This window comes from Seriola aureovittata, chromosome 7, assembly GCF_021018895.1.
Source record: "Seriola aureovittata isolate HTS-2021-v1 ecotype China chromosome 7, ASM2101889v1, whole genome shotgun sequence".
Taxonomy (NCBI): Eukaryota; Metazoa; Chordata; class Actinopteri; order Carangiformes; family Carangidae; genus Seriola; species Seriola aureovittata.
Genome location: NC_079370.1, coordinates 11,014,172 through 11,035,645, shown reverse-complemented (window position 1 = coordinate 11,035,645; position 21,474 = coordinate 11,014,172). Strand labels below are relative to the sequence as shown.

General features: G+C 39.0%; 3 protein-coding genes across 3 annotated transcripts; 2 read left to right on the top strand and 1 right to left on the bottom strand.

Moving 5' to 3' along the window:
* The first annotated feature begins 16 nt into the window (after positions 1-16).
* plekhg6 (pleckstrin homology domain containing, family G (with RhoGef domain) member 6) lies at positions 17-11,960 on the top strand. The gene is made up of 15 exons (XM_056380372.1): positions 17-310; positions 1,838-2,057; positions 2,842-2,976; positions 3,272-3,409; positions 3,985-4,080; positions 4,193-4,243; positions 4,527-4,676; positions 5,081-5,191; positions 6,185-6,334; positions 6,433-6,567; positions 7,244-7,363; positions 7,470-7,602; positions 7,697-7,812; positions 8,504-10,038; positions 11,533-11,960. The coding sequence occupies exons 1-15, from the start codon at positions 291-293 to the stop codon at positions 11,711-11,713; spliced, it is 3,291 nt and encodes a 1,096-aa protein (XP_056236347.1). The 5' UTR covers positions 17-290; the 3' UTR covers positions 11,714-11,960.
* Positions 11,961-12,105: 145 nt separating this feature from the next.
* LOC130171933 (lymphocyte activation gene 3 protein-like) lies at positions 12,106-15,233 on the bottom strand. The gene is made up of 8 exons (XM_056380281.1): positions 14,936-15,233; positions 14,710-14,830; positions 14,380-14,600; positions 13,860-14,120; positions 13,400-13,717; positions 13,038-13,295; positions 12,791-12,912; positions 12,106-12,449 (listed from the first exon to the last, which is right to left on the bottom strand). Exons 1-8 carry the CDS (start codon positions 14,985-14,987, stop codon positions 12,354-12,356), a joined length of 1,449 nt encoding a protein of 482 aa, XP_056236256.1. The 5' UTR covers positions 14,988-15,233; the 3' UTR covers positions 12,106-12,353.
* Positions 15,234-19,012: 3,779 nt separating this feature from the next.
* Positions 19,013-21,237, top strand: mrpl51 (mitochondrial ribosomal protein L51). The gene is made up of 4 exons (XM_056380366.1): positions 19,013-19,186; positions 19,375-19,470; positions 20,521-20,628; positions 20,898-21,237. Exons 2-4 carry the CDS (start codon positions 19,380-19,382, stop codon positions 21,092-21,094), a joined length of 396 nt encoding a protein of 131 aa, XP_056236341.1. The 5' UTR covers positions 19,013-19,186; positions 19,375-19,379; the 3' UTR covers positions 21,095-21,237.
* The last annotated feature ends 237 nt before the right edge of the window (positions 21,238-21,474 follow it).

The window sequence follows — 21,474 nt, the reverse complement described above, 5'->3', positions numbered from 1 at the left end:
CCCCCCCCCCCGTTTTCTGAGGGTGATCAATAAGCCTGATTGACATAAATTAACAACAGGTCACCCACAACGAAATCAGTCACCGCCTCAGCTCCATTAAGGACTTATAACTGCGACACATTAACCAGCCCTAAGCACTGATTTGTTGGCAGCAGAATCCAGTTGTTCTCGTCAGGCCAGTTGCAGAGGGCAGGGGTGCAGGTGAAAGGCAGAGAGGGAGGGACCCATCTAGGTGAAGGGAAAGAGGAGGAGAAAGCTAACAGAAACCAAAGATGACAGTGTGAAACGAAATGGATTCAACCAAGCCCAGGTAAATTCTATTATTTTATCTATTATTAAATATATCTGGCAGTTGAAGTATGGTACTTAAGGAACCTTTTGTTTAGTGTAAGTTGCAGTAAGTCTCCTTCATGTTAAAGCCTCTGTGGATATATGGATTGTTTTGTGGCATTTGATTTGTTGATTTACTGACGCTGTAAAGCTACCAGGATGCCTTGTTTTGTTGTCCTTTTATCAAGCTTTACATGAGCCGAAGTCTTACAAATCAAATATAATTGTATTTCAGACGCCTTTAGTGTGTTACTGTGGGACACAGACAGTGACTGTAAACAGGTATGACAGCGTGATGAAAGCACTTGCGTCAAGCCTTTGATGTTTGACAACATAGTATGAGCACATTAGTGCAGCGTTCCTAACTACAGTGTGTGTGCTCATGTGAGCGTCTTTGCTTTTAGAATAACTTCTAAAACAGAATAAATGACGAACACGATTATGAATACGAGAGCAGTCAATAATCCCACGCTGCACTTGTGTAACATTAGTCCTGCTGAGTGGCATTTCTCTAATGGCTGCGAAACTAAATTGTGAAATATTTCACTGAGAAACACAGTAGGTTCCTGAGAATAGAGACACATTCTGTTGTAACCTAAATATGTAAGTTGTGATGTTAGGTTTGTGGGAACTACTGTCAGACGAGTCCTGGAGTGACACTACAGGCTGCATGACTGTGTAACTGGAGCTGGAGCCGTGTGAAACTATCGGTGTCCTGTTAAATCAGCTTCACCGTCTATATGATGCAACAGTTGTGGCTTCAGCTTCTTAATTTACTGGTTACTATTAGCGCATCCAATTATTTGAAATAGAAAACAACTTTGTCAAGACTAGCTTTTTAAAAAAAATTATATTTTACTTCCTGTTTTATTTCTGCTGTGTAAATTCTGTGTGTTTGTTACCATCCTGCTTGACCTGGTGCTACACAGTGTACGTTTATAGAAAACTGTAAGGGGATGTTTAGTAATTCCTTATTTGGACACCTGTATTTTCAATATGACGAACTGATTACCCACAAAACTCAAAGAGGGTCAGAACTAGCATCAGCTTAAACTCAAGTTGAAACAGTTTTTAAAGAGGGGTCAGTCTTATTTTATTTTGTGATTCTTTGCATTTTGTACTGTTTTGTATGATTATTATTTGTACCTATAAAAATACACATTAATTAACAATGAAAAGGAAGGAAAACGATTATGGTTGAACTGTTCAGAAGCAGTATGAAACCTGTGACATGCAGACTTGGCTTTATTTTGAAGGGTCAGAAGCCAAAAAGGTTTGGAACCAACAATTGAAACACAGCCATCCACATTTGTTGTTTACCAAGGATTTATAAAGCTTTAGCTGCTGAAAAGGAAGTGTGAGTAAACCCTTATCATAACAAAGCACACAATTTCCCTCCATCTGTCTTCCACTCTCTGTGCCTTTCTTGCAAAGCCTCAAACTATTCACCTCTGTGCCCTCACACACCTTATTTTGGCAATGAGTAACCATGTGTGTTTATCCTCAGCCTTTCCTCAAAAGCACTGCATTTAACCAGTGGTGGTGGAAATGAATCATCGATGGAGGAAGGATCAGTGCTGTGGCGAGACAGTGTGGAAGGGGAGAGGCAGACGGACGGTGACAGCAGAGAGACGGATGTTGCTGATGGGACGACAGCAGCCGCAGAGATAAACCATCACCACAAGGGGTCAGCAGACAAACACAAGTTCAATACACTGGGCTATCAGGCAAGTGACATGTGACAGAAACTAAGTACATTTAATCAGGTACAGTTATGATGTACCTCATGTTAGTAATTCCATTATATGCTGTTTTATACTTCTACTCATATATTTTACTTCTATAAAGATCTTCCTTTCAGGCCATTTAAGTCTGTTGTTGAGTCTTTAAAGTTTTATTTCCTTATGAGAAATGAAAAAAAAATCTGCCATTGTTCTAGGTATATGTCAACCTGTTTTCAACCCAAATCATCTTTACGGCAAATTTAACAAGAAAAACTGGTTGAAATATTCTCACTCCACTACAAAATCAGATTTTTAGGACTTAATTATTGACGGAAATGTCGTTATACTTAACACTTCATAAATTAATTAAAGTTTTATTTGCCTTGACCAGCTACAATAAAAAATGCTGCTGGGCCATATAAAAGTGCTTTTATTTTTGTTACTTTAAGTGCATTTTGCTGAAAATACTTGTTGGACCTTTATATTAATATATTACCTTTATATTGATGTATTACCTCTTTTACCATAGTAAAGGGTCTAAACACTTTTCCTACCCCTGAACATTACTCATCTCATAGTGTCAAAGTGTTAAAAGTATTAAATTCAGAGGAAATGCCACTTCTAGATACTAGATACTGGTTTTGACATCTGCACACTGTCTTGATTCATATATTGCTCAGTTTCTTATAACTTATCTCATGAATGTTGGTTGATATAATCTTTAAAATATGTGTGATCTTCTAATGAAATGCGCTACTTGAAAATGCACAAATGTTTGACTTTCCAGAGGCGGACCAAGCAGAAAGTTGTGACCGACTTTTCAACACTGAGTAAAGGAACATCTGCAGCAGCCAAACCCAGAGCGGCCCTGAGACAGGTCCTGTTCAGCCAGGGAGTGTCTGACAAGAACCCCGCTTCTGAGGTATTATGTTGTCTCCTGCTCATCACACTACATGCTGACATGTGTAGAAACAGATACAGACTTGCTCTAAACCGTGTCCGCCCACACAAACAACTGAAACAACCACTGCAATATTTGTTCTGCTTCGCTGACATAGCCTACACTGAGATGTAACGACCGACCACAAGTTTTCAAACAACTGTTGAAGATCACTTCTAAGTAGTTACTGATTCATTATTACATCAGATTTTCCTCCCTTTTTTTTTCTACCCGACTTCTTCTTTATCTTTCAATCCGTCTCTTTCTAACTCCTCAGGAGCGAGGTCAGCTGGATGTGTTAAAGCACGCTCTGCAGACCTTTCGTGTGCCAGTCAGTCTGAAGTGGAAATGGAAGGAGGAAAGTGAGGGAACAACACTCGAGAAGAACTGGACGGATATAGTGCAATCTCATTCAGTACGGGCCTTTTCTTTTTGTGAACAAATTCCCTGAAAAGACCAAAACCCACATTTAACAGCAAATTTATTTTACAAACAATTATTTCCCTTGTAGCTAAAGCCTGATAGAGCTTATTCCTTTGTGTCATAGACCTCCATTGTAACCTCCATTTTAAAAAAGACATGATTGAGCCACACCACTGTACTGGGAGATGTGTTAACTTATTAACATGAACATGGGATTTGTAGTTTATTTTGAGTCAAAAACCACATACACCATCCTGCTGCTGTAATTACTCACTAAAGAGAACCAAGGTTTATTTTCTTGACTTGTTTTTGGAGATGTATGTCTTTAGGGATTGGAAATTAAAGCAACAGGCAAACACAGAAAATCTGAAAGTACTGAGAGGTTAAATAACATTTTTTCATGGAATTTGTTAACAATATAGACTATTGCACACATCCTTTAAATGCATATCCTTCTGTTAATGTACCATTCCTACTCAGCATGTCGATTTTACTTATTCTTGAGGCATCTCTGAAAGTTTTCCTCCCCTTTCCATGCTCTTCTTCTCTTGTCATTTTCATGGTCAGACCATGTCTAAGATGCAGAAACACCAGCAGGAGGCGCTGTGGGAGTTTGTCCACACTGAACTCACCTACATCAACAAGCTAATTATCATCAAAGATGTAAGATGTCACTCTCTACCTGCTGTCACAGCCAGATTTATTTTCATGTATGTCAGGGCTGAGGGGGGATTTTCCACAGGATGTTTATCGAAGCTGTGTTTACCTCTTACAGTTGGTTATTGCAGCTCTCGTCATCCTACACCAGCATGGATTTCTCCTGGAGGTCAGTGTGCAGAGCATGTAGCCCCATCTACACTGGAAACACACAAACCTACTGCGCAACAAACTTAATCTCCACAGGCCTATTTTCCACTGTTCTGCATACCACTGACACACATTGACTGACACGACGAGAACATCCGCTCAAGCTGATACAGAATACAACGGACAAGTGCAAATGGAAAATGCAGCACAGCACATTTCCACTGAGAAGATGGAAAATATCAGAACGCAGGGGAGTTTAACACTATGATTTTTGTTTTTGTTTTGACTCTCTCCTACGCCAGGTGACTCCTGAGCTGCTTTTCTCCAACCTCCCCTCCATCCTCAGTGCACACCAGCTGTTCTGGCAGGAGGTGACTTATCCCATGTTACAGGAAGTCCGGAGGACAGGAAAGCCCTTTGACCCCATCAGGTTAGAGGCTGGTTGCCTGCAGGTAAGAGCTCACTGTCTGCAACAAACACATTCATAAGTGTGTTTCTGCCCGTCAGCAAAGGAAACCAACTAAGTATCCACACCCTCTTACCGTAACCGTTTCTTAAAAAAAAAAAAAAAAGCCCTAAGCACTTGTACCGTAGGATACTCATACATTACTCTGCACATTTAGCTCAAACCTTACCTTAGCTCACCTACAACCTTAAAACGAAGTTTACATGTTGATGCATCAGTAATAATAATCCAGTAACCAAGTTTTGCACTTTCATAAAGTTAGCCAACATTCGACAATATGCACAGACTGAGTACTCCTCATGACAATTAAACTGATCTTCATGTGTAAAATTTCGAGTGCAGGCGTTCTCCTCAGATCGTCATTAATCATCCTTTTCTTTTTGTCCTCAGTTCCACGAGCGTTTCCCCTCGTATAAGCATTACTGCTGGGAGGAGGAAAACAATCTTGAGTTCACACGCTGGCAGATGGAGAGCAACCCACATTTCTCAACTTATGTTCAGGTACAGCGAAACAGCATCCATATGCACAACATGCAACACAAATGCACAATCATTTGAGAATGAAAGTTCCCAAACATGCAATGAAATAAGCACCCACACCAACCCAATTATTGCCTGAATGGAATTCAATGTAATGACTAAAAGTTCTGTTATTAATGGTGGCTCTATGTGGTTTGTGATGTTTTCATAACCTTGTGGGCGGTCTGTCATTGCCACTTCCTGATGGCCAACCACTTGTAACACCAACGCCTTCTCCAAATGATTCAACCTCTGCTGTGGTTTGAAAGATTTCTAGTTCATTAAACTGAGTGCAGGACATGGGAAGTGAGCACAAGACAAGCAGCGCTGTCCTGCAACACTTCATATGCTAAGCCTGCAAAACCTAATGGGATGAACCTTTTACTGCATAAAATAATGAGCACTTATGCTACAAACATAGACCCTTCAATATTAACAACACGATCTTGTGTATAGAGACAGGTACCACTATGTTTGTGTGTGTATTCAGCATTTGCTTTTTCACTTATGTCATACCCTCACATTTTTTAACCTGAGTGGGAGGTGATATGTTTTGGTTTAACAGTTAAAGACACATTTTACCAGGAAATAGCACTCATGGGCGTTAAAGGGTCGCTAAATCGCTCAAAACAAAAACATCTTGTGATAGTTCTTGTTTTGGTTTATGAGGTTTTATTCGTCAAGGCTTTGAGATATCAGACAGGGTCTCCTGCCACCCCCGGTCTTCTGAGTTAAGTTAATTTAATTTTCCAGTGCTTCAATAAGCAGAAACAAAATATATTTTTGAGACGTAAAACCAAAAACTATCTGCATGAATAGATACTATTTAGGTTACTGCAGGATGTTTGGCACTACTAAATTATAGATGTTTTCAATTGTATTTTATAAACAATTTCAAGACCGTGTAATAAAAAATACTTTTCATCTGAAAAGGAGCAAGTTGAGACTGTGCTCTTGTGTTTTTGTGTTGTCCAGTGGGTGGAGACTCACCCTCAGTGTGAGCGGATGCGGCTTGGGGACATGCAGGCCAAACCCCATCAGAGGATCACAAAGTACCCCCTGCTGCTTAAGGCTGTGCTCAAAACCACCCAGGACCCTCATGTACAACACATACTCAGAGGCATGGTGAGGATCTGACACCATTAAATCATTCAATCTGTTTGTCCCCTACAGAACAGCAAAACTCCCACCGACACACACTAAACCATCCTTCTGCTCTCCAGTTGTCAAGTGTAAACAGTTTCTTGGAGAGTATCAATGACTACCTGAAGCTGAAGGATGAGGAGCTCGCTCTCTCCATCTCTGCTCAGAGGGTGGAGGGATACGAGGTGGAGGGAATAAATGAAGAAATTGACAAGGTAAAATGTTCTATTCTTGAAAACACCTCGACTGAGATTTTGGTGTGTGTGGGTGTGTGAGTGTGTGTGTGTGTGCGTGTGTGCATGCATGCGCGTGTGCGTGCGTGTGTGCGTGCGTGCGTGCATGTGTATATATAATATTCTCCACTACATCAATGAAACTTGTATCTGTCATAAAGAAACCTTCAACAGATGATTGACATTCTGCCATGTCACAGTGAGAAAAGGATCCTGGTGTGCACGTCGGCTCATGGTCACACTGTCTGCGACTCTTGAAAAGAACAGAGCCATGTTAATAATGAAACCTGCTTTTGCTATTATGAAAAGTCAAAATGTCTGCTGTGGAAAAGAGGCCTACAAAGAAGCACATAGTGTATAAAATATATAATGTAAAATGTAAATTACTGTATAAAATGTACCTCAATAATAGCATTACTCACACTACCTGGGTACTGTAGCTTTTTGCCTCTAAAAAGCAAGCAGTGAAAGCATATTATTCAACTTATGTCAGTGTCTGTGAACAATTCATTGTATTCTATGAAATCTTAGATGTCAGAATTTAGCTGTCAGGCTATAATGACAATACTGAACAATAGAGATTTCGGCCAAAATAAATTGTTACCCGCTCAAATATGAGTTACTACTGATGATTACTAATGAATGCTTTCCTTGACAGCATGTCCGAGAAATCTGCCAGTTTGACCTAACATGCCCCATCAGAGGAGTGGGACCTGGATTCGTCCGTAAGCTGCTGCTGGAGGAGAACTTGAAGATTCGGGACAGAAAAGATGGCAAAGTGAGCAGAGGCTGTGCTCTCAGATACCGTACATTTTAATCTATCTCTTCAGAACATCCTTTTCCATTACTTTTTTTTGTGTTTCCTCATGCATGGCGTGATGCAGCTGGAGGTGGTGGCTCTACTTTTCTCAGATGTGCTTCTAATGACTAAAGGCCAGAAGAAAGGAGAGCGGCTAAAAGTGGTTCGACCTCCTCTGGCCCTGGACAAAACTTCCTGCATAGCACTGAAAGATGGCTGTGAGTAACAATTTCTTATAGACCCTGAGCCAAGACAGTTGGGTTCTGCATAGATATATTATAGATCCCATTACCATTCCTCTTCTTCTGTCAGGTTCATTTGTTCTCGTGGAGGTAGGTGAACTCCAGAGTGCCATGAATGTCTACATATTTGCAGCCAGCACCTCAGAGAGATGCTCCACATGGGTCTCCACCATCCACCAGGCGAAGGTACAACAGATATTTCTGACCAAAACTTTAGAAAGGATTGTAGTCTCATTTAGCTTTTAGCCACACTAGCATTGAAGCTTTACAGATGGCCAGTTGGTCAACTACTTTATTTGAGAATGAAATGTCTGCAACAGTTGGATGGATTGCCATTTAATTTTGTACAGACCTTCATGGTCGCCAGAGGGTAAATCCTGCTGACTTTGGTGGTCCCCTGACTTGTCTTTTGATGGCAATAAAGGGTCATAATTATTCAGTTAAAGGTTTTCACTTCTACTACATAGTTTGGTACAAAATTTGGTTAATTCTTGGTTCTCAGGGAATCCAAATGACTTTTCCTCCAGCACTACCATGGAGTTGACATTTTTGGTTCAGCGTGTTTCCATATACTTGGATGACTGTACTGTACTGTTTAGTGCTAATTAGCAAGCTTAAGCATACTAATATGCTAAACTAAACAGGTTAACATGGTAAACATTATACTGATTTAACATCTGCATGTTAACATTGTCATTGTCGGCATGTTAGCATGCTGATGTTAGCATTTGGCTCAAAGGACTGCTGTGTCTAAGTACAGCCTCACAGAGCTGCTAGCATAGCTGAAGATTCTTTGTCTTGTTATATGGAATAGTATTACAAGTAAGACATTCATTGTTGGATGCTTTATCTTTTTATTTCTATGTGACATTTTCAGGAAACACTGACGAAGCTGAGAAAGACAGAGAGCAGCAGAAAACAGGAAAACTGGAAAATCCAGCTGGAGGCCAAATCTATTGAAGAAGCCAAGATGGAAGATATGGAGATGGAAGAACAACCTCTTACACAATCAGGAGAGGAAAATTTTGTAAATCAGCTTACTGAAGAACCTATTATCACTCAGTCAATGAATGGGATGTTGGCATCTAAAGAAGCAGAGGGACATTATCAACCAGCAGATAATGTGGCCATTGACAACACAGGGTTCCTTTTTTCGCAGTCCCAGCCCAGCAACAGTAATCGTAAATCGGTGCATAAGAGCTTTGCTGGTTGGCAACAAGCAGTCAAAGGATATGAATGGATAGAAATGGGAGTGAGAAGAGATGAAGATGGGAACCACACAGAGGAAGTTGAGAAAATAGTTGAGTCTCAGATGACAAAGGAGCGAAAGGTGACCTTTAACCACAAGGCCCAATCTGCCCCTAATCTGGATCTTTTCATTCATAGTACTGCTGCAGATCCATTAAGATACAATACAACTGGACCACACAGTCTTTTACTAGGTGAATTACCAGATGTTGACTACCCAACCAACAAAGATAGCACTTTACAACTTCCCTACCAACCGGCAATGTCCAGGGAGGGGCCTGAGTTTCAAAGACTACCAGGAGAAAAAGGAATATCAATAAGGAGAGATTCCCAGTCTATGAACCACAACATCAGGAGAAATTCCAGCTACAGCCAGTCTGGAGACACGGCGACATCTCCAGAGATTTGGGGGTTCTCAAAAGATTTGACGTCACCAGGGTTACGGAGGAGGAGGCCAGTCAGCATCCATCAGGGTTCCTCTACTCAGACGTCCAAGCAGTTCTTCCAGGGCTCAGGAGAGACTTTGGCTGGTTCAATCAACTCTGACTCAGACTACAGCCTAAACATTAAGAGAAACTCTCTTCCTTCTGGCCAAAGCTCAGATTCACACCGGGTGCTCAAGCTGGGCTCCCTGAAACCGAACCAAGGCATGTTTTGGTCCATGAATGATAGAGTCTCTCCAGATCCCCAAACATTGTCTGAACCTGAGTTGCCTGATCTGAACTTCCATAGAAAAAGGCCCTCAGTGAAAACCCAAAGGAGTGCTTCCATTCCTAACATCATAATTGAAGGAGAGCATGGACTTCATCTGCAACGCAGTAGCCTGTACACTTTACCCCAAGAACAATATACACCTTTTCCCATCTCAGGGTGTTATCCTAACAGACACCCCTCACCTCTGGAGGGCCTTCTGGAAAGAGCCAAAGTGAGAGTGAGGGAGCATGGATTAAAAAGAGAGCAAAACCTGAAAAGGCATAATTTGAGGTCAAGATATCCTTCTCCTTCCCCCTCGTTTTCCACCACACCTTCACCATTGCCCAGTGATGGAGACAGAGACACAGACTGGGAGGAGGAGGTGAAACTGATGAGACACAGAGCCCTAACAGTGAGTAAAGGATGGAAAGAGCAGCTGGTTGATGGAGATGAAGATGATAACAGGAGCAGGTTAGTATTAGTAGTATGATTAACTGTGTGTGTATGTATGAATTTGTTGGATGGAGAGACAGATACATTTATTAATCCCCAGGTGGAAAAGGTGTGTTGACCATGCACTGTAAAAAAACAAAAAGAATGAAAGGATGAAAAGTAAAAAGAGATGCAACTGTACACAACAGATGACACATAAATGACATACTCCCACTACAATACTAACACAATCACACCAACTAACACATTTCCAAGAAGGCATTAGTCTAGTTCAGGAGCCAATTGAGCAACCAATTAAAAAGTGAACCTTACATGGTGATGATCAACATTTAATTTTCTAAATATCATTACCATCAAACCAATCTATCGCACCAAAATTAAAACCAAAATACACCCGGTATCAGAAAGAACATGTAGATATCACACGTCATTCATGAAATTGAGGTGACTGAAGAGAGGCAGATAATTTTATTTTCCCAGTACAAGTATGACTTTGGCAGTCTCAATCTTTGCGCCTCAGAACAGGGACAGACCTGGATTATCCAGGCTTAAGTAGAGCAAGAAAAGCCCCGAAAGCAACTATTTTGCATGCATGTGTAACATCGCATTTTCCAGTGGCTCCACTTTTAGAAGCATGCAGGGCTGAGATACAACTTTTAGTATTATTATATAAGTCTGGTTCCCTCATACATTTAGATACTTGAACGCACAATGTGCAAAATGGACAATAGTGACAAATAATATTTGACAATTTTCTTTGACTACTACCACTAACAATAATAATAATAATAATAATAATAATTCACAAGCATGCATTACATTACATTACATACATTCCATACTGTATAAAAAATTTGGATGCTATACATTGTCCTTGGTACAGATCAGGGTTTTCATAAATTTTGGCTCACCTGGTACAGTGCGTACCATGAAGGCTAATCTTACTGCAGCAGCCTGGGTTTGAGTTCAGCCTCTGGCCCTTTGCTGCATCTCATCCCCTCTCTCTCCCCAACTCCCTGTCTCTCACTGTGGCTATAATAAAGGCAAAAATGCTTTAAAATAATACAATTTTGCATAAACATTTTGCCTCTTTTTCTTTAAATAATAGGCAGGTGCACATTCTCTTAATACTTTGCTCTGTGTTGGTTGAATTTATCTGCATTCCCCTTATTTGGTCAATGTACTTTTAAGCTGTCAGATCTCTACTACTGAAATGAGTTTTCAGTGCACTGTTCTATGAGAATGGAAACTTTAAATTGCCCTAATGTGTTTGTCATGTTTCTAACCACAACACTTTTTTATGTCTTAATTAATACACTGAATGAATTTTCTACCTCACGAAGTCCATACAATCAAAGATGAAATTAAAATGTGTTATCCATCTTGAGGCAGAGTACCAGATGTGTAAGGACATGTAGTCTTGGACAGTTACAGTATTTAGCAGTGGAGAGACTATGGGCACAGTAAAGAGTTTCAAGAGTAATCAGTTTTGACCTCTCTCTCTTTCTTCAGTGTTGTCTTCACAGAAGGTGTAAATGTGGACTGGCCAGGCTGGTGCTTTGATGATGATGAAGTCCTGAACCATTTACACCCTGGAAATGAAAGGCTTCTGAACAGCATCAGCCGATCCTTGGCCTTATCGGATGTTCATGAATTTTCAGAGCAAGAAGACGGGGAGTGTAGTCAGGTGTAGATCTGAAGCTGCACTACGCAATGAAGTGATGCAAAACTAGACTGCCAATCAGCCATCTGAGATCACAGACAGTTGTATTAAATTCAACAAAATTCAGTCTATGAATGTGAATTTCAGAGGGACAAAGGACAGTACGCACATCCTCAGTCGGAATTTATGTTCACTGTAAGATTCTGTAATTAAATAAAATAATGTAAATATGTTTTTAGAATATCACATATATACACGGTCAATGTTTTGTGTAATATAATGACATTTTTTTTTATAAATTACTGTATATTTAATTTATATCTGTTATGATTTTCCTCTCTCATTGGAGAACTTCAGATTGTATATAATGTAATAAATTAAACCAGATTTATTTCTGTTAAATGAACTTTATTTTTTAAAACATTTTGTTCCCAATATGTACCATACATGCAAAAAAATCCTCATATAAAACAATCAAAAGCATTTACAGCTAAAACAACAGGGTAATAAACAACATACAATTACATTTGACGAGTGCTGCTACAACGTCTGCTATGAAAGTATTTACAAAATCTGTGCAAACAAAAGTAACATATACATGTTGCGGGCATGAAGAAGTTTGATTTCACTTTAAAAATATTTCCTGTGATGCTTCTGCTTTAACGTATCTTTACATTTTCACTCGGCTTCTTTCTCTCTCCTCCCGCTCATTGGAGATGGTATGAACAATCGTCTCCAGCGCAGGGTATTGAAAGATCCTTCTCCTCTGTGAAGAGGGAAAAAAAACAGTAGCAAAATTATTAAAATAAGCAGCTCAAAGTAGAATCCAAGATCTTATATATGAATGCCCTCACACACATACATGGATTTTAATTCAGTTCAATTCAGTCTTGTATGTATTTTTTTACTCCTTGTTTTCTGTATAAAATTCTAAATTATGTTAATGAGATAAGATGATTTATTCCCAGCAGAACTCATGCAAATCATTTCCTGGAAGCAAGTGACAGACAATGATCTCCCTTATTTCAAAATTTTGCATCTCAAAAATTTGGAAACTGAAATTGTCCCACAGAAAAAAAAAAAATTGAATGAACCACAGAAATTTACCCTTCGGTGGTTCTTGTACATCTGAGCCAGAATCAGCAGGAGAACAAGGAGGAGAACACTGAGCCCAACCACAGCACCGGTGTTCTGTGAGAAAGTTGAGGATTTTTGTCCCTTCAGACCACCTGTAAGAAAAACACCAGAAAAAGTCAGGTAAAGTTTTTGTGGAAATCAATCTAGTACAATATTAGAATATTTATCTTATTATTATACGGCATAAACAGAACCAAATCAGGAGGAGAGAACTTACTCATCAGTTGGGCGTGGTATGTCACGTTTCCCAAAATGCCATCTTTGCTGGTGAATCGACATACCCATTCGCCCCAGTTCTCCTCTGACACCTGGCTGATACTCAGAGTCTTCCCCTTCTGGATGGACTCAACTGACTGGGTGCCATTGATATCATAGGTCACATGAACCCACTCATAGTCAGTGACCTCGCTCGTGTCTGACAGTTGGCAGGTCAGCGTTACGGAGTCTTTTTTCTTTGACAAGACGCTGCTGTCAACTGAGAAAAAAATAAGACAATAGAATTTATTGCAGCTGGCAAAAAAACAAATACAGAATCAGTGGATTTTTACAGAGGCGTAAACTGAATCCACAGAAGCTTACTTTTGGCAACCACGAGCTGGATATCTCGAGTCAGCTTTTGTCCTTGTACGGTCGCAGAGCATCTGTACTTGCCCTTGTCCTTAAATTCAACCTCTTTCACACTGACAGACATATCAGAGGGGAGCTTAGGGGACCGTGAGTATGGAGAGAAAGAGGGACGGAGGTGGCCTGGAACAGCTTTTAACAGAGACCCAGGTTGCAGTTTTTCCCAGGTTGGAATAGAGGGGTTTAAATCAGGGGAGAAGACACAGGGGAGAGTGACTGCAGACCCCACAGCTGCATACACCTTGGTGTTGTCATTGGATGGCTGGATGATTCCTTCAAGGGAAATAAAGAAAATATGCATTAAGAACATCTTTCATGAAAGTTATTTTGAACAGCTCAATTGTTTTTTTTTGTTTTTTTTTTGTTTTTTTTACAATATTTGAGTTCTGTAGGCATTTTCTCTTGAGCATCTCACCTTTCACAGACAGAGCTGCTGAAGCTCGCCCCTCTTTGCCCTTGTAGCTCACTACACAGGTCCAGTTTCCTGTCAGTCCCTCCTTTACCTTTCCACTCACAACACTTTTAGAGGAGTCTCTGTTTAAGGTGATTCCCGTCTGTGGAATAAATGGGCTGTTGTTCAGCATCCACTGCACGGATGCCTCATTCAGCCAAGGAGTCACACCACAAGTGATTGAAACATAACTCCTTGATATGAGAACCGGTGGAGAGAAGGACACTGTGAAGGACAAGGACAAGGACAAGACCAGAGGTGAATGTTTGTGATGAATGTATATACTTAATAATACAAGCTAAAAAAGTTAAACATCTTCACTGTCTGGAGGAATTACAATTTTTTTTTCTGGCATACTCAATCAGTACTTTTTCAATATCTTATCTAATGGTTGAAAGGATTTAGCCATTTCATTGGGTGGTTGCAGTGCATGTAAAGACATTCAAAACATCCATATTTTCAAGGTTGTGCACAAGTTTATTACCTGTAATGACTCTCAGCATGACAATGTTTTTGACAACCTGGTCTTCAAATTCGATGCTGCAGGAGTAAAACCCTCCATCATCCTCCCTCACTTTCTTGATTTGCAGGCTGTAGTCTCTTCTTTCAAACTGGGAGTGGGGGCAGTCCACGCGTTTGATCCCCTGCTGTAACCAGCTAGAACCCCTGTACTGCAGACCGTTCTTCTGCTTTCTCCAGACAGTGCTGTGGTCGGAGGTGTCACAACAGTCCATTGTCATCAGCATATAGATGCAAGTTTTTGTTTTGAATAGAGGGATTTGACAATAGACAGGTAAAACAACTTCTGTCTTACCCTTTGTTGACTTTACTCCAGACGATGGCAGGCTCAGTAGACGATGTGCGTCTACATTTACATGGCAGTATAGCCTGAGAGCCTGCTTCAGCAAACACCTCTGTTACCTCACATCGAACTCCTGAGGAAAAAAACATAAAAAAAAGTTTCAGAAAGTTTGCAAAAAATATATGAATTTAATATATTTTAAATTGCAAATTAGTGTTAAAAAAATTCATAAAATTACCTGTCATGAGAAAGGTAAGCATCCCAAGGATGAAACACTCCATCAACATCATTTTGCTGTTCAAATTAATCCAAAAACTTTCCTGTAATTTCTTTCACACTCTTGAATGTGCTTGACTTTCTCTGTGTTTGACGCGTTCTCTGATGTGTTTTTCTTAGTTGGGCTGAAGAGGTATATATGAGCTCGTGGGTGTTGATGGGGGCGGAGAGTCTGGTAGTTCCTCTACTGTGATCATGTGACTTCAGCTACAAGCCAGGCTTTGATGTGGTCAGACTTTGTCAACCTGGAAACTATAAGACAGAGATGCAAACAGGGGGACCCACTTCCTCCCACGGATTCTCTCTACTTCACCCTGTTTCCTCCTTCACATCAAATGGACTGTGTAACAATTTGCAACATGTGCAACCTTTGCAAACGAAAGCATACACAACATACACAAGTCAACAGGCATTGTACAGGACCATGAATGGTAGCATATGTATGACTTGTTTGAAGTTTGTTGTACCGCAACAGTAAAGCTCTTTTTTTTTAGAAATGCTTTTGCCAAATAAACAGTGAGCTACATTATAATGATTCTCCACACACTGCAGTGAATGTTACTTGTTGACAAATGTCTTCTGTTTCATTCACGGAAGTGCTAGCCGTTGCTTTGAAACCGAGATGGTAAAACTGCAACTCTAAAAACCATTCTTCCGTCACTTCCAGTCATTTGCGTTTACAATCGCTAGTTAACTCACAGCACTCAGCATCATCATCAACATCATCAGCATCACCAGTATGAGAAGGAGGCCATTTAGTAGCATGGTAGCTTGTTCTAATGGATATTCATGAAAGTGAATCATTCCCTCCATTCTCGCTTCTGTCTTTTCCTTGTCGTCAATTCCTACAGCCACTATAGTAGAAACAGGCCTACACATTTGTTTAACACCTCATTTTAATTTCAGTATTTTTCCTCAAGCAAAGTGATTAATTGAAAATACTCTACCATAGGTGAAAGCTAAAAGAACAATGTTTTTTGACTGTACTTTATTAGACTGATCAGAGGTTTAAAATAAAAGATAACATACTGCGCACTTGTCTTACACCTGGTGCTGGCTCTGTCTATACTTTTAATAACACGTTAGCCTACTTTTAGTTCCCCTTTCAACAGATGGTTTATACCACACTTTACAGGTAGTTGCAAGGAAATTTAAGTGTTTATTAATGTAACTATAACTCTTTCTGTGGACACCCATAGGCAGAGGTAATTGTAATCATATAAAATGTCATCATGGGAGAAGTGATAATTGACAGTACAGTACATTAATATATATGTCCCTGTATTATATGTCTATGTGTATATGGATTTACTTTATGGTCTGAATATTCATCTATGCAATACCAGTATCTATCTATCTATCTATCTATCTATCTATCTATCTATCTATCTATCTATCTATCTATCTATCTATCTATCTATCTATCTATCTATCTATCCACGCATCTATCTAGCTAACTAAATATTTATGTATCTAGCTGTTTATCTGTCTATGTGTCTAGCTATCTATCCTGAAAAGGTCTACATAGACAAATAGAAAGTAACACAGATGGATAGATACACCTGAGAGTGTATGGGTGAAACTGACAATACGGTACATTAATAGACATTTTAGAAGTTCCTCTATATGTGTCCCTGTATTGTAAATATCTGTGTGTATATGGATTTACTGTAAGGTCTGAATATTACTCTATACAATACCAGATATCTATCTATCTATCTATCTATCTATCTATCTATCTATCTATCTATCTATCTATCTATCTATCTATCTATCTATCTATCTATCTATCTATCTATCTATCTATCTAGCTATCAATCCTGAAAAGGTCTACATAGACAAATAGAAAGTAATACAGATGGATACATACACCTGAGAGAGGGTGTGTGGGTGAAACCTCAGAGCTGTTTTTCTTCAGCTCGTGGAGACATTTTCCTTAGTAGAAGCCGTGTGACTGCCGGGTGAGTGATAGTGTAAGTAAAATCTTTTCATGTTCTCCACCCTTCCATTCACACATCCTCCTCACATCAAAACACTGTCAGCCTTCAAATTCAAATTGGTGTCATATTTGTTTCGGGCTGTGGCTTCAGCTCGGTGTTTTCACAAAAAAGAAAAACAAAACAAAATCTGTTCAAACTGTGCCTGTGGCTCTCAGTGTTGGGGGTATGAGTGCGTCACTTACTGTTAAGTGGTCCTTCCTACAGCTGATGTTTAGTCACTACCACTGTATCTGAATATGTGCTGAAGGGACTGTGGAAGAAAATGCCCCTCACATGGAAACAATTGAGCTCTGAGCTTGAAGAATGCAGATGTTATGTTAATAGGGGTGATCTTGGAAAATAGTCAGAACACATTTCTTCTCTAGAAATTCAGCAAGTGAGTAGTTTGTTCCTGTGCCACTATCAATAATGCAATCAGTCTTTTAATTTCATCTTTAACAAACTTCAATAAGCAATAGAACACTTTGTGAATTATTAGAAACACTGCTGTGGTTGATTGTCAATAACTGATATGATTATATGACTGCCTGTATGTGTAGGTGATGATATATAATGTTCCACTGAGTTTTACTGGAAGCAGAGCACAGATTAAAAAAAAAAAAATGCCGCTCTGCTGTGAAAGTTTTATAATTTGTTATGTCAGCATTTTGTTCAGCATTGACGTTGACAACATGAGAACATGACTGTGTGAATCTGATATGCAATAATTAAGCACATAATAAATGCTGCTTTCCGGAATATGCATTGGGCTTATGAGAAATACTGCATCATATTTATTTGCATCACTTCAGCAGAGGGCTGGATTCTGAAAAATCCTTTTGTGTTTTTTTTTTTTTATCTACTGCATATATCTAATGATATTTACTTGACTTGATTTGTACTACCCTTTTTCTTTTTTAACCTATACACAGGGTTTTGCAGATGTAAAAGAAAGTCAAAAGTTCAAATTAATGGCTCAGACACATACTGCACACTTAAAGACAGACACTAACCTTTGTCTGCAAAGGCTATTGCAGCATGTTATATGAAAGTGGAACGGAATCTAATGTTTAAAAATGTGTCGTCTGGTTTAAATTTCCACATTCTCACTGACGTCTTTGCAAGAATGAAATAAAGACAAAGATCACATTGTACTTGTTTCTTTGAAAATGACAAAATATTCCATCTAGCTTTAACAGTAAGACTGAAAGTATCGGTCTGTGTGTGTGTGCGTGTACATGTGTTTGTGTGTGTGTGTGTGTGTGAGAGAGAGAGAGAGAGAGAGAGAGCTAGATAGTGATAGATAGATAGAGGGAGGGAGAGAGGTAGAGAGAGAGAGAGAAACAGAGGCATAGTGCAGATCTCTGATTAAAATAATAAAACTCTCAGTAGAACTAGGTTAGATTTTTCTCATATGTTGAATGTATTTTAAAAGCTGATATTGAATCTATGAGACCTAATTCAAGTAGTGATTACAGCATCCTTTAAATACACAGTTACAGTTAAAGAATTTTGTATTTTATTTTATGAGCTTGTCATATTTTTTAGGTAAAATGTTAATCTGAAAAATAACTAGCAACTATAGGTTTAGTTAAATGTAGATGTAGTGGAGTAGAAGTAGATGTAGTCTGTGGTGGTGTTGAAGTGTTATGCATTGCACGGAGAGGTGTTTGTGTTATTCAGCCTACCCTCAGTGATGTAAATGGTAATGTAATGTAAAAGAGTCGAATAGAATAGAGCAGAATAGAAACAGCTCTCTGTATGAGCACCCCAAACTGCACAACACCTCTCTGAAAAAATTTCAATAAAAAACTGAACATTAAAACCTTCATGGTTTTAATGTTATTGTTTATAATTTTACCTTCAGGGTTTATTGCAACAGCACTGTATTAGACTGCTTTAGTCTTATCTACGTGTAGCTAATACAATACCAGCTGAATGCATTTGATTAATTGTGTTGCTGTGACACCTCTACCTCCATCTACTGGGTGAAAAATGCAATGTACAAAAACCGTCAGACGATTGTTTTTCGCTGCCCTAACGACAATACGGCACCGGTGCAATGCATTGTGGGATACAGAGTAAGATGGATGCGGCCGTTGGCAGCATGTCGCAGCCGTAATAACATTAATTTTAAAGTGTTAAATCTCTGCATCAGGCTTCAGTTTATGCTCTGTCGTTACAATTACAAAGGGACCCAACTGGCGTAAAGTTGCAGATTCGCGTTGAAACAGGTAACGTTCATTATACTGACTTTGATAGCGTTTGCTAGCTAAAGCTAAAGCTAAAGCTAAGGGTCAATGAGAAGTTAAAGAGTATACCGACCAGCTAACGCGTTAAAAATATCGTTAATAAGGTCCAATAGTATGGTCAGTTTACCTGATTTACTGTTTACCTTTTATCTGTTCACATCTTATCGTAGAAAACATGTCTGTACTGGGAGGTTTGCTGAGAGTTGGAGCGTCCTTGTGTCAGTCTGCTGGGACCCTGCTGAACACAGCCAGGACCATTTCTACTGGTGAGCGCTTTTACTGGTTCTTTTCTATAATTTTTAGGTTTTTATTTTAGAAAGAAAATCACTCCTTAATTGGACTGCAAAGTATTACATCTGTGACAATAGGCCCCAATGTCATATGTCAAAATGGCTGAACGCCACAGATTTAAGATTTATCAATATATTGTGTATAATCGGCTAATTCATGTAAAATCTTACACATTCCCATTGTTAAAATCATTATCTGAGGTAACTATTGGCTAAAATTGGCAAATAAATGTAGTGACCTAAAATGTTCAATATTTCTCTCTGAAATGCAAGGAAGTCCAAGTACAAAGAAGCATAAGGAAATACTCAAGCAAAGTATAAGTACCTCAAAAGCACAGTACTCCAGTAAATTGAAATTTTGTACGAAAGTTGAGGAAATTTCATTCTAACACTGATTTTGTTCATTTTTAGAGGATTATGTATGGCCACTGCTGGATTAGATAAAATCATACAACCAGATTTAGGGGTTTTAAATCACCCCAGCCTAATGAGCCATACAACAGCACAAGAAACAGACCACATAGGGATCCAAAACTAGTACGACTAGGCTATAAGTCTAAATTTTACCAGTCTACATGCAGGTATAAACAGCTAGGAGAGCAAATAACAAGAAGGAAAGTAAATTAGAAAGTTAGATACATCACCTTAGGTTAGTGTGCTAAATGTGCTTTATGTGGTTTAATGTTGTTAGTCAGGCCTTGAAATTACATTTTTTTCATTATTGATTAATATGTTTTAGTTTATCTTTTCCAAAGTGATTAATTATTGAAAATGCCCATTACAAATACCCAAACCCCAAGTTGATGATTTTGTTTTGTTTTTTCTTTGTCTCAACAGTCTAAGCCACAAATATTTTCCATTTACAATGATACAGAACAAAGAAAAGCAGCAAATCTTTACATTTGAGAAGCGGGAACCAGTAGATATTTGTAATTTCTGCATAAACAATGTACCCTATAAAAAAATGTAGTATTATGTGCAAAATACTATATGCAATACTGATTTCAAACATTGTGTTGTCTTCAGGTACATGCTGCCAGATCAGGATGCATGCCATCCCTCAGCTGAAGAAGGTAGATAGGTGGACTGAGAAGAGGAACATGTTTGGAGTTTATGATAACATAGGCATATTAGGTAAGTGCCATGAACCAGTTAAGGCTTATTAGATACTGTTTGTGTGTCTTGTTGAATGAAGACAGTTTCTGGTTGGCTGTTTACAACCCAATATAAAACTGTTAGGATGTACTCTGCAACTATGAATTCAAATATGTTTTTCACATGATTATGTAACGGCTTTAATGTAGGAAGAACCAAAGACAGAAAACCAAAGTCCCGTGTTAGGTAATGTTTTGAGATACTAGACTTGATTTTTTCTTTTTTCTTTTTTTTTTTTTTGTCTGCAGGAGAATTTAATGCTCATCCCAAAGACCTCATAATGGCCCCCTGCTGGCTGAAGGGTTTCAAAGGTAATGAATTGCAGCGTCTCATTCGAAAGAAGAGGATGGTGGGAGACAGAATGATGACAATGGACAGACACAACTTGGAAAAGAGAATCAAATTCCTCTACAGACGCTTCAACCGCACTGGCAAACATCGTTAATATCAAACAAACCACCAGCACATACATCAAACCAGCCAATAAGGACTGTTGGAGTCTAGTGGTGTGATTTCATGCTGTCACTGTGCTGTATATTGCCATTTTTCTAAGTTATGTGCATATAAAGAGAACTGATTTGAATAGCATACTCCCTGCCCTTGCATTTATTGATAGGCCTATGGCCCTATTAACAATCAATTTTCACAACAAAGACAAAATACATGATATACAAGCCTGAAAATACATTATAAAAATGGACTGGAAAAGAAGCCATTGTATTATCCAGCCAATGTTAAGTCCCTTAGGATCCATTAAAAATTATTAAATTGTGATTTTTGTACTCAATATTAGAATTAATGCTTAAGTTTGGTCTGAAATCAGTG

Coding starts and splice junctions, on each gene's coding strand:
- plekhg6 (XM_056380372.1), top strand. CDS start 291: ATGGATTCAACCAAGCCCAG. Junction 6,568..7,243: donor TAAATGAAGAAATTGACAAG/GTAAAATGTTCT, acceptor TTTCCTTGACAG/CATGTCCGAGAAATCTGCCA. Junction 7,813..8,503: donor CCACCATCCACCAGGCGAAG/GTACAACAGATA, acceptor TGACATTTTCAG/GAAACACTGACGAAGCTGAG.
- LOC130171933 (XM_056380281.1), bottom strand. CDS start 14,987: ATGATGTTGATGGAGTGTTTCATCCTTGGGATGCTTACCTTTCTCATG. Junction 14,831..14,935: donor GCTTACCTTTCTCATGACAG/GTAATTTTATGA, acceptor TTTTTTCCTCAG/GAGTTCGATGTGAGGTAACA. Junction 12,913..13,037: donor ATACCACGCCCAACTGATGA/GTAAGTTCTCTC, acceptor TTTTTCTTACAG/GTGGTCTGAAGGGACAAAAA.
- mrpl51 (XM_056380366.1), top strand. CDS start 19,380: ATGTCTGTACTGGGAGGTTTGCTGAGAGTTGGAGCGTCCTTGTGTCAG. Junction 19,471..20,520: donor AGCCAGGACCATTTCTACTG/GTGAGCGCTTTT, acceptor TGTTGTCTTCAG/GTACATGCTGCCAGATCAGG. Junction 20,629..20,897: donor TGATAACATAGGCATATTAG/GTAAGTGCCATG, acceptor TTTTGTCTGCAG/GAGAATTTAATGCTCATCCC.